The following is a 12,039-nucleotide window of genomic DNA, read 5'->3' on the forward strand; positions in this document are numbered from 1 at the left end:
CAACCCAAAATTATTTCGATCAATGAATCAGCATCGATAAATAGTTTTAAAACACTAATAAAGTAAGTGCCTGTGAATAGTGAAATGAAACCAATTACACCATTAACTAAGGCTGGATTATAAACTGGAAGCCCCAAACGGGAGGTAAATCAGACTTAGACTGCTGAAAACTATGTGATGGGAACAAGAAAGAAAGTCTGTTTTCTGTATTGTGAGTGAAGCAAAGTTGAAGAGACTTACAAGATTTATCAAAAGTTGAATATTTTTCGAAATGCAAAACTTCCACTCCCTGGCACGACCCCATGGTGATCGCCGCCTTCTTGACCTTTCGTTCTGTAAAAAAGGAGTCATAAAGGTTTACAATGGTGCTCTCTGTGAGCAATCACTGTCAAAGACATCAAGTCAGTTGTTAAACTCTGAAGACGCTGTGCCAGATCAATATCCAGTTTAACAACTTGCATTTTTAAAACCGTTGATTCGCTATCAATTGAAAGGGCCATGTGCTGTTCTTTTCTGGCGGTTTGCTGCTGTGTCATTGCGTCAGTCGATGACACGTGAGGGCATCCGCCATTTTGGGCAGCCACGTATGCACGTACGCAGAATACGTTGCAACGTACGTGCATGTGTTGCTGCCCAAAATGGCGGATGCTCTCACGTGTCATCGACTGAGGCAATGACACAGCAGAAAACCCCCAGAAAAATAACAGGATATCGGTCATTCAATTGATGAGTTAAAGGCACACTGAAATCTAAAATCTAAATCTCTTCCAATTAAGAATAAAAAAAACTGTGGTTGTTCCTCTGGAAGAGTCTTTGTTTAAAAACTTGCTCGACTGGAACATCGTCTTCAGTCAGCAACATGACTGGATGTGACTGGAATCTATATCTATAAATAACCCTGTTAACATTGTATTAAAGGGACTAAAAACCTAGGTAAGAACATCTCTGTTCTGCTTGAGCACCCAGCGGCAAAGACAAACTCTTATCACATTAACAGGAAGAAACTTTAAGCAGCATCGGGCTCTTCGGCCTAGTCATTGACCACGTGGCTGATGTGCTGAAGTAATCTAAGCTCTAATTTAAGTAAAACTAAGTTCACCCTCACTAAACATAAACAATTTAACAAATAACATAGTTTTAATAATTATGTAACAAATCCATAATTTACTACTCTGGGCTGAAGAAGAGCACCTACCTCGCATGATGTCCGAACGATCTGCTTCAGGAAGTCGCAACTTTTATACCTGCAGACTCCACCCTCTGCTTGCGTCATTGTGGTCAACAGGTAGTTTTCTCATACCATACTACCAACTATGTTTTGATTATAATGTAAATGTCTTCCTTTTGTCTCCTGGTTTAAACTTGCAGCTTTTCTGACACTTGTGTATTTCCTCATTTATGTATATATATGTATACTTGGGGAAAACTTGATCATCATTTTAATTCAAAATATTTCATGATCACAGCCAGACATGTTTTAATCATAAAATACTCATTTGTCATTTCTAAAACATCTACAGGTACATTTTTCATTATTTTAATTTCGGCATGCAGCAGTTAAATCATTGGATGTATACAAGACTAGAGCTCATTACATAGACTGTATAGAAGAAGTGGACGTTACATCTGTGACGTCACCCATTGGTTTGTGGACTGCTGCTCGGAAGCCAATAGCTTCGGATCTAGCCAGCACCATCTCGAAAATTCCAGGTGCATGCTGGGAAATTATGCAATCAACCTGTCAATCAGGACGTAGCCACGCCCTAATGCATACCCTGCTTTATCGTCACATATAAAATCAGGGAGGCCAAAATGTCCCAAATGAACATCATACTGCATTGAAGAAGTCTTTAAACTAGCGATTGAGACCATAAACACATTTTGAAAACGTTTACTGAGGTTAGAAATCAAGTGAGAAGTTGGTGAATTCTCCATTGACTTGTATAGAGACGGTCGCCCCCTGGTGGCCTTTTGATAGAACGCAGTTCTAAGTTACTTCCTGGTTGGCTTCATTTCAGAGGACAGGAGCTCCCCGCCTGGCTCTTTATCATGCAGGTATAAGATCATGACACAAAAATGCAAAAACAACTGGATGAAGTCAGCAGAGTCTATTTTACTGTGATTACTGCAGTGTGAACATGCAGCACATCAAAGCACACTTTGAACACACTCCGATTTCTCTCACAGCTTTACACAAATATATAAAAGAGAGAAACAGATCAGCAGACAGCAGAGAAGGTGCAGTATATCCCCCAGTGATCGCTGGTGTAACGGCCACAGTCGAGCATCTCCATCCCCGTTAAGGACATGTGGTCGGGGATCAGCTGCATGGCTCCGTCGCTGCTCGCCTGGCGCAGGTAGAGCCGGTCGAAACGGAGGCGACACTTGAACCGGATCCCTTTGTTGGTGTTGGTCTGGGTGTCCCATGTGTAGCGGCAGGCCTCCTGCTCGCCCAGCTGCTCCCACACATCACTCACACTGCTGGGAAGGCCCACTTTGGCCACCTGGGGCAAGAAAAGGCAGAAATGGGAGGAGAGGTCAGCTATGATGTATCGGTATATGAGTCAGTGATAAATAAATGTTAGCAAGATGATCAATTCAAAAATATGTTAGTAGTTTTAAAAGCAGCATCAGGTTTGTTAAAATGTACATTTAGTATTTTTGTTGGTTTTCTCCATTTTTTGCATGCATTGAAAATGTCAAATGGTGTAACCACAAAAGAATAATAAATGGTTCCTGATCTTCTCCATGGTTACCAGATGATGATGCCAAACTAGTTGATATGGTGTTAGGTAGGAAGGAAGGAAGGAAGGAAGGAAGAAAGGAAGGAAGGAAGGAAGGAAGGAAGGAAGGATGTAAGATCATGCCAAACTAGTTGATGTGGTGTTAGGTAGGAAGGAAGGAAGGAAGGACGGAAGGAAGATCATGCCAAACTAGTTGATATGGTGTTAGGTAGGAAGGAAGGAAGGAAGGAAGGAAGGAAGGCAGGAAGGAAGGAAGGAAGGAAGGATGTAAGATCATGCCAAACTAGTTGATATGGTGTTTTATTGATTATTGTTTACTGTTTTTATGGTTACACCACTTGGACACTGGGTTGCATCACATCATTGAACCATAATAAGCAACATTTTTACATGTTAACTTTATTATTTCTATGGTTTAATTAAGATAAGATATTTTTTTATTAGTCCCACAATCTGGAAATTTGCAATTAGATGAATACAAAGAAAGAAATGACAGTAAAATGACGGAGAGAGACTTCATGCATTCACACGGACAGCTACTTCCTGCTGAAGATTTGGGATGAAAAACAGACAAACCTCATAATCCCTCAGGTTGGTGTCTCCTCCAAACAACACAATGACATCATCAGGCGCGTCTCTCATCCTCTTCATCACCAGCCGCAGCTGTCTCATCCGCTCCACTGAGTTATCCTTACAGCTCTCCAGGTGAGACGTCATCAGGTGAAGCTTCTGGCCTTTGAACAGCACCTGGTTGGGAAAGAGACGCATGTGTGAGATGCTCCTTTTGTGTGTTTGTGTGTGTGTGTGTGTGTGTGTGTGTGTGTGTGTGTATGTGTGTGTGTGTGACCAACCTGAGTGATAAGCAGGTTACGCAGCATCCGAGAAGCCGGATATGAGACTATTTCACTGTCCAGGAGTGTGATTCATGACAAAACAAAATAAAATTAAATAATAAAATAAAATTTAAAAAAAATTAAATTAGATTAAAAAATAAAATTAAATAATAAAATTAAATAAAACAAAATAATAAAATTAAATAAAATAAAAAATAAATTAGATTTAAAATAAAACAAAATAAAAAAATTTAATAAAACAAAATAATAAAATAAAAAAAATAAAAATAAATTAGATTAAAAAATAAAACAAAATAATGAAATAAATAAAATAAAATACTATATACAGTATATACAAGTAAATCTGCAATATTTAAATGTGCAATATGCAGAAGTGTGTGTGTGTGTGTGTGTGTGTGTGTGTGTGTGTGTGTGTGTGTGTGTGTGTGTGTGTGTGTGTGTGTGTGTGTGTGACCAACCTGAGCGGTAAGCAGGTTACGCAGCATCCGAGAAGCCGGATATGAGACTATCTCAGTGTCCAGGAGTGTGATTCGTGACTTCTTCAGCATCATTCCAGTGAAGTAATGCTCCTTACCAGCTGATCAGGGACAGCAACCATTAATAAAGGCTTTTAATTAAATGTTTAAACCTTTTTATAAAGAGTGACTACTTTAAGATCCTGAGAGACACACTGTCAACCTTTCATTCATTTAGAATATTTTAGGATGATTTGGGTTCGCTGAAAACTTTACAGTCACATCTCTGCTCATACTGGGCACCTATTTAACCCTCCTGTTGTCCTCGAGTCAAGGGAGGAAGGGAGGGAGGAAGGAAGGAAAGGAGGGAGAGAGGAAGGAGGGAAAGGAGGGAGGAGGAAAGAAGGGAGGAAAGGAAAGGAAAGAAGGAAGGGAGGAAGAAGGAAGGAAAGGAGGGAGGGAGGAAGGAAGGAAAGGAGGGAGGGTGGAAGGAGGGAAAGGAGGAAGGAAAGAAGGAAGAAGGAAGGAAAGGAGGGAAGGAAGGAAGGAGGAGGAAAGAAGGAAGGAGGGACGGAGGAAGGAAGGAAGGAAGGAAGGAAGAAAGAGAGAAGGAAGGAGGAAGGAAGAAGGAAAGGAGGGAGGAAGGAGGGAGGGAGGAAAGAAAGAGAGATGGGGAATTAAGGAAAGGAGGGAAGGAAAGGAGGGAGGAAAGAAAGAGAGAAGGAGGGAAGGAAAGAAAGCAGGGAAGGAGGAAGGAAAGAAGGAAGAAGGAAGGAAAGGAGGGAGGAAGGAAGGAGGAAGGAAAGGAGGGAGGAAGGAGGGAAGGAAGAAGGAGAAAGAAGGAAGGAAAGGAGGCAGGAAGGAAGGAAGGAAGGAAGGAGGAAGGAAAAGAAGGAAGGAAAGGAGAGAAAGAGGAAGGAAGGAAGGAACAGTCAAAACACACGGGGTCAATTTGACCCGGTAGGACGACAGGAGGGTTAAAGGTTGACCTAAAGCTGATATCGGGGGTCTTTTAATCGTCAGTATGAACTTTGAGGAATGATTCTGTTTCACGAACCTTCGATGAACTCGTAGTCGACAGCGAAGCGTTTCTTTAGGAATCGAACGTACGGCTGGATGAGCTCCTGGAGAAGCACGACGTCAGGAGAGTGTCTGAAAACAGTCCAGAGAATAATGTGGGTGAGTTTAACTGAACCTCTACATTAACATCACAGTCATTACTGATTAATAATCTATAAGATATAAATGTGTCTTTTTTTATTCCACTTTGAGAGAAACTTCAAATTGATATGAAAAAAGCAGCGTAAAGGTGAAAGTGATAAAATATAATAAAATAAAATAAAAATGGAATTAGATTAAAAAATAAACTAAAATAATCAAATAAAATAGAAATTAAATTAGATCAAATAATAAAACAAAATAATAAAATAAAATAAAATTAGATAAAAAATAAAACAAAATAAAATAAAATAAAATGATAAAATAAAAATTAAATTAGGTTAAAAAATAAAACAAAATAAAATAAAATAATAAAATAAAATTAGATTAAAAAATTAAACAAAATAAAACAATAAAATAAAATAAAAATAAAAATAAAAATAAAAATAAAAATAAAAATAAAAATGAAATGAAACAAAATAAAAATTGAATTAGATTAAAAAATAAAACAAAATAATAAAATAAAATTAAAAATAAACTAGATTAAAAAATAAAACAAAATAAAATAAAATACTATATACAGTAAATTAAATCTCTCTGTAAATAAATCTGCAATATTTAAATGTGCAATATGCAGAAGTTCCTGAGATTGAGCTCTTATGAACACTAATAAAGCGATTACATCACCCTTGGTACCATAAAGCAGAGTCTCTCTTTCCTAAAATCAGTATCCTGTTATTTGGGTCACTCACAAATCAGAGGAAACGAAACTGAAACTTAATTCCCACGACCGCACAGCAGTGAGTGAGAGCTAAAGCATGAAGCACAGCTGCAGCACTGAGTTATAACAGAGACATTATAATAAGCCTTAGAAGGACTTTGGTTATAAGAGCAGACGTTTACGATGTTAAGCAGGAGCAGAGTCCTCTCGCTCTCTCTGGCTGCATCTCTCCATCCAGTCCGTCCACGTTAAAGCTGATCAGCTTCAGGTGGTCCACAACATCCTCCTCTGGCTGCTGATGTGTAGATTCTGCTGAGTCATCACTGACCTGAGAGGAAGCCCGACTTTCCCCTCCAACATGTGCACTAAAGAAATTCAGCAGTAGATATATTTGAAGGTAATCAGCTGTAGATTACAACATTAAAATGCACCATATGTGTCAGATAGGAGCATTTACCTGCTTACTGGACAGCTCTCCTCTCTTCCTCTTCCTGGTGATTCCTCTGCAGCACACACTCCCTCCATGTTAGTGTAAGTCAGTTTTCAAGCTTTAAGGACAACTAAGTAGACGGAAATATACCTATCACCCTTCCAAAGTTTGTGATATGATTCATAAGGAGGTGTGACCCTTCCAAAGTTTGTGATATGATTCATAAGGAGGTGTGACCCTTCAGTTTGGACACTCCTCCAGACCCAAACATCACATGACTGCACATGATTAAATATCATGCACAACCTCAATGATAAATAATCACTCTCACAATGTTTTCTGACTCATTTGAAGTACAGTAACCACATTTATTATTATTATTATTTTTAAGTAGGCTAATACCAGTGACTTAAACCTCTTTTTAATGCTGCATTCATCTCAATCATTGGCCTATTTTTACACTCACTGCAGTATAAAAGTAGAATTTGACACTATACTGTTTCTGTTTTGACATTTGACAGCTGTAAAAACTCCAAATGTAGTTTCTTTTACTCTGAAACTTTACCTAAAGTGGCCTAAATTTGAACCTGTATTGACATTTATTTTAGTTAAATGAATAGTTAATAGTTTTAATATGGTAATAGGTGGAGAGAGAGAAATAAAGAGATGTAACATACAGAATGAGTTTAACCCCTCACATACTGTTCTGATCTGGTCAATTTTGAGCCATTTTAACAGCTTGTAAAAACAATCCAAATGCCTTTTATTTTGAAATTTGATGACTTTTCCTAAAGTGGCCCAAAATGCACAAAAATTCAAATATTTTAAATATTATACGTTTGTATAATAGATGCTACAAATGTTTGTCCATTGAGGCTGTTTTGGGTTTAATGTGAGCCGTATTTATTGACATGTGTTTTAATGAAATGAATAGTTAATAGTTTTATTAAAGTCTGTGTAAAGTAAGAATAAATATGTGTTCTGAGTTTGACATACCACAGAAAAGTGTGTTAACCACCCTGCCAAATTTGAATGATTAAAAAAAACGCCACCTGAAATGTGAACTTTAACAGCTGTAGTCTCGGAAAGGCATCATTTCTGTTAAAAGTATTTAAAGCCATCTTTAAAACCTGTTTTTTATTCTTTCTCCTATACCAAAGTAGATGCTCTTCCTCTTTTCCGCATCTTTTGCTGCAGCGCTGCTTACTGTCAGACAGGAAGTGCAGGTGGAGAGTTTGTCCACCAGATGGCGCCAAAGACAAAAAACAACAGAGGAGAATATCTTTACAAGAGTGAATAAATCTGGGTGTAAATATGACTGGAAATGGTTAATATAGACAAAATCTTTTAGAGGAATCACCACAAATCTTAAAAGGCTTTTTTCCCACCGTTATTAATTTTTGTTTTACATTTTCCTTGTATGTGCTGCATGAGTGAGACTTTATTTTTGAAAGTTTCTTTTAATTCATTACTTTTTTACAAGGTCACAGCTTGTGGTCCTCTTTCAGTCTAATTGTTGTTGTTTTTTGTCCCATTCTTCTGCAAAATTACAGCAACCAAACCTAATAAATAAGTTTCATATTCTATGGAAATTAAAAACTGTTTCCAAGGGTGAAAAAGTACAGAAAGTGATCATGAATGAAGCAGCAGCAGCCGCTCCTCATACCTTAAACCCACGATAGCCACACCTTCATGACGTGCTGATGACTGAGCCACTGTCATTTTTATTCATATTTTATTACAAAAAATACAATATTTAAAAATACAAATAAGTCAATAAAAAGTATTCAAAACCACAAGTGTTGAGATGTGTAAAGATGATAAATAATACATGACAGAAACACATTTTAACTTTAAAATATGTCATTACATGTTTTAACTTTTGTAAAAAGGAGGTTCAATAAAAGGTGGACTATCAAAAGGAAGGCCATGAAACTTGACTTCACTCTTAACACAAGATTTATTTCAATAATCAGGATTGTATTGGTACAACAGTAAAATATAAGGGGGGGGGGGATAAAGATTATACATTGAATTTGCACTGTATACACCTTCATCTATTCACCACCTCCTTCAAATAATGTCCACAGAAACATTAAAGCTTGAATTTAAATCTTACTTTGGTCAATCATAACATTTAGCTCTTCTCCAAGCAGTGACCTCTGTTTACTGTGTTCAAATAAATCACAAAACAACCTGTTAACCATGTTGGTTAATGATAAAACACAAGATACAATTAAAATGATAATAAAATAAAGTAGTTTATATCGGCTCAAACTATGTAACTCAGGGCTAAAGTATTGGAACAAGGAAGGAAAGGCGAATTCAACTTCTCAAAAATAAAATACCCTTGGCAGGAACACAGAAAAAGAACAATACAGTACAAGACAAACGATTAGCAACATTTACAAGCAATTAATAAAACATCATACAACCACATACTCTTCTCAACTAAAGCAACACTTTTGTGATTAACCTAAACCTTCAGAAACATAACATTTCAATTATTCTAGTAATATGTGTTGAGGAGGTTCGAGGATTGAGGTGACACTCCATTTATGTATTGTACAGTTTGCCACAAGCTTGACCGCAAACCAGATAAAACAAATACATCATCAGGATTATTATTGTTGGTAGAATCACACTCCTGAAAGAACCTGATTATGTTTGATACATGACTGGATTATCAGAGAAATGTACAGAAATATTAATATTAATAAACCACACCTAAAGAAATATAAAGAATGTAAATTCAAGTCAAAGATTTGATTTATATCAGACCACAAAAATATAGAATATTTACTGCATCAGAATAAATACAACATTTTGTTACTTCTTAGTTGTATCTGAAATAGAAGAAGATGGCGATGGTGATGACGAACAAGATGCACCCAACCGGAACCACTACATATACTGCTAATATGATGTTGAGTATTGTCTGATCCCCTACAAAAAAAGAATGAATAAAACATTAAACAACAAATAGTTAATAAGGACACTGTATTGTATTCTAATGTCTTTAGCTGATCTTTGATAATGCACTCCGAGGAACCCCAATACACAAAAATAATGAACTCAAAGCTCATCATTTAGTCATTTAATGTCTGTTAGAACATGTTTTGTAACTCCTATGAGGACATTGAGTACATTGTCATGTTTAGGAAAAACATTCAACTTCATTTCACCGAATATTTCCATTATCTGGAACAGCTGTCAATCAAAGTCATGTAGTCGTTGTCGTCAGTCACATGTCTTCATTGGCTTTGGAGACATGTACTGCCTAATCCTAAGCACCGATTGGCTGGTGTGTGGTGTCGTCAGAAGCAGGAGAGGCTCACGGTCGTAAACATAGACATATATACGTAGACGCCGCATTGACTGCTGCTGCCGATTGGAGCAACGTGCCTACACGGCGGCCATCTTGGTACAGGGCCACTCGCTCCTGTAGCGCATTATGTCTATAGAGAAATGACGTCTTTGCACTATTAAAAAGTGATCAATTGTCATCATATATTCACACCGGTTGTTTGTTACAAATGTCAGATAGATAGACAGACAGACAGATACATACTTTAGCTGAGTGGCTAGCCGAGACAATTGCTAATACTATTCCGGCTGTGAGCAACTATATAATTCGTGAGTGGTCTTGACTGAATCAGGGCAATCTAAGCTTTCTAACAATGTACGGCATGAATATATATGTTTAAGGGTTGGTGTTTAAAACATTCAGAAGAACTTGTCGCTACCTCCCAACTTCCGACCCGTCCCGTAGGCGGAACAGCGTGCGTTACAGCAGATATTTGCTGATATAATAACTCACTTATGATGGGGTTTAAGACTTCTTCACTGCTGCTGGAGCTGACTGGGTTTTTAAGTTCACAGCTGAACCACCACTCCTTATCTTTCTAGAAAGGAGAAAAACAGTATTAGCTGAAAGCTCATGAACCAAACATACAGATTTTAAGGAGCTGATTTAATTTATAGTTAAAGCTAAACTGTCTAAATAAACTAAGCAGCACAGTCTGGATTCTGTCTCAGCTGATCACCAACTGATGTCTGAATATGTGAATCAATTTAAAGACTAGACTCTGGTTTATTGTTGCAACAGCATTTATCTGTTAGTGATGAGACTCAAACATCATTATCATGAGTATACCTTTGTTATTTTGTGCTCATTGGTTGAATTCCACCTCTTTTCACCTGCTGTCCACCAGTAGGTGACTGGTTCAGCATCTGTGGTGCTGCCATGACAGGTGAGGTTACAGTAGGTCATCTCAGGATCACATGATACAGAGAGGGAGGGTTTAGGGACAGGAGCTGATAGAAAATGAAACAAAAAGACACCTCCTTTAATTTACGGCTGTTTTAATAAATTAAACTAAACTTCAAACACATTTCCTCCACTTACAGATAACCAGGAGTTCAGTCTTGCTGGTTTCTTTGTTGTTGATCTCTGCTCTGTAAATGCCGCTGTCGTTTCGAGTCAGTCCTGTGATCGTCATCTCTCCAGTTGAAATGTCCAGTGAACCACGATCTGTGAAAATAAACAAGTTTATCTTCTAAATGAGGATTTATAGTCATTTTACAGTATGTTGTTAACTAGAGCCACTTATTACCAGTGTTGGTCACTTAAGAGTGGGCAGCTGGAGAAATATGCACTTTAAACACTAAAAATTGTTTGTAAAACAACTGATTTACATGCAGTTTTGATTTCCCACGAAAATATCAAGTGAATTTTAACCCCAATTCCATTAGTTTACTCACTGATAATTATGTAATTAAGTTATTTAAATAGGTTTTACAAAGATAATGAATGAATCTAAAGGCTTTTTATACCTAAACACATGAAAGTGATACCTTATTTTACAGTATTTTTTGATTAAGGTGAAAATTCTGAGTTAGCATTAATTTGTCAAATGTAATGGGTTATACTCCTTAAAAAACAGATTCTTGCAAAGAACACATTTAAAACCCCTGTATTGTAATTCAATCCATTATTTTAGCCACACTCTGTGATAAACCTATTAAATACTGTAAAATAACCCCTTCAAATAAAATTAATTTACAACTGCAAATATTTAGACCCCCTTGAGTTAAAATCTCTCTTTGAGCTCTGTCTACCAAACTCCTTGATTTAGATTAAATTTGTACCTTTGAATTGTCGGTAGGAGTAAGTCTTGCTTCCATTCCACTCCATGGCAACACCATTACCGTACATCCATATTATGCTGGTGATGGGATTCTCCACAGAGTCTGGTGTGAGAACAACTTTGTCACCTATTTTCTTGTAGAGTGATTCTTCTGCACAATAAAAATAAAACAAGTGAATACAAATTTCTGTTTAAAATTGAGATTAAATGAAAAATGCCTTTTGAATCCTTTGGGATCACATCCACATTCATACTGTGCACCTATTTCATTTAAAAAAAATGCAATTTCTTTGTATTGTTATGATCAGTATATTCGCTGCAACAAGTTACACAATGGATAGAGAAAAGCATATATACATAATAAATAGACAAATGTGTGAATGAATGAATAAGTTTAATAGATGATATATATAGGGCTAAATGAATAAACAATGTTGCTGTGGTTGTTTATTCCACTGGTTCCCAACCTGTAGAGGTCAGACCTTCAAAGGGAAAGAAAATAACTTTAAAAAATAAACCTTAATGTG

General features: G+C 36.9%; 1 protein-coding gene and 1 long non-coding RNA gene across 2 annotated transcripts; both read right to left on the reverse strand.

The window, feature by feature from the left end:
- Positions 1-2,219: 2,219 nt before the first annotated feature.
- LOC128354614 (tyrosyl-DNA phosphodiesterase 2-like) lies at positions 2,220-8,084 on the reverse strand. Its single transcript, XM_053314834.1, has 6 exons — positions 8,029-8,084; positions 6,115-6,297; positions 5,111-5,205; positions 4,057-4,175; positions 3,321-3,491; positions 2,220-2,504 (listed from the first exon to the last, which is right to left on the reverse strand). The coding sequence occupies exons 1-6, from the start codon at positions 8,082-8,084 to the stop codon at positions 2,220-2,222; spliced, it is 909 nt and encodes a 302-aa protein (XP_053170809.1).
- Positions 8,085-10,219: 2,135 nt separating this feature from the next.
- On the reverse strand, positions 10,220-10,787 carry LOC128354538 (uncharacterized). The gene is made up of 3 exons (XR_008321081.1): positions 10,771-10,787; positions 10,519-10,679; positions 10,220-10,267 (listed from the first exon to the last, which is right to left on the reverse strand). It is a non-coding gene; the product is annotated as an uncharacterized LOC128354538 (long non-coding RNA).
- Positions 10,788-12,039: the final 1,252 nt, after the last annotated feature.

The sequence above is a fragment of the Scomber japonicus genome, chromosome 24 (genome assembly GCF_027409825.1).
Source record: "Scomber japonicus isolate fScoJap1 chromosome 24, fScoJap1.pri, whole genome shotgun sequence".
NCBI lineage: Eukaryota > Metazoa > Chordata > Actinopteri > Scombriformes > Scombridae > Scomber > Scomber japonicus.

What these genes read in the sequence shown, in the direction of transcription:
- LOC128354614 (XM_053314834.1), bottom strand. Translation starts at nt 8,084, where the DNA reads ATGACAGTGGCTCAGTCATCAGCACGTCATGAAGGTGTGGCTATCGTG. An exon ending in CGACTACGAGTTCATCGAAG is followed by an intron (nt 4,176 to 5,110) that starts GTTCGTGAAACA and finishes GTCCCTGATCAG; the next exon opens with CTGGTAAGGAGCATTACTTC. An exon ending in GTAACCTGCTTACCGCTCAG is followed by an intron (nt 3,492 to 4,056) that starts GTTGGTCACACA and finishes TTTCCCAACCAG; the next exon opens with GTGCTGTTCAAAGGCCAGAA.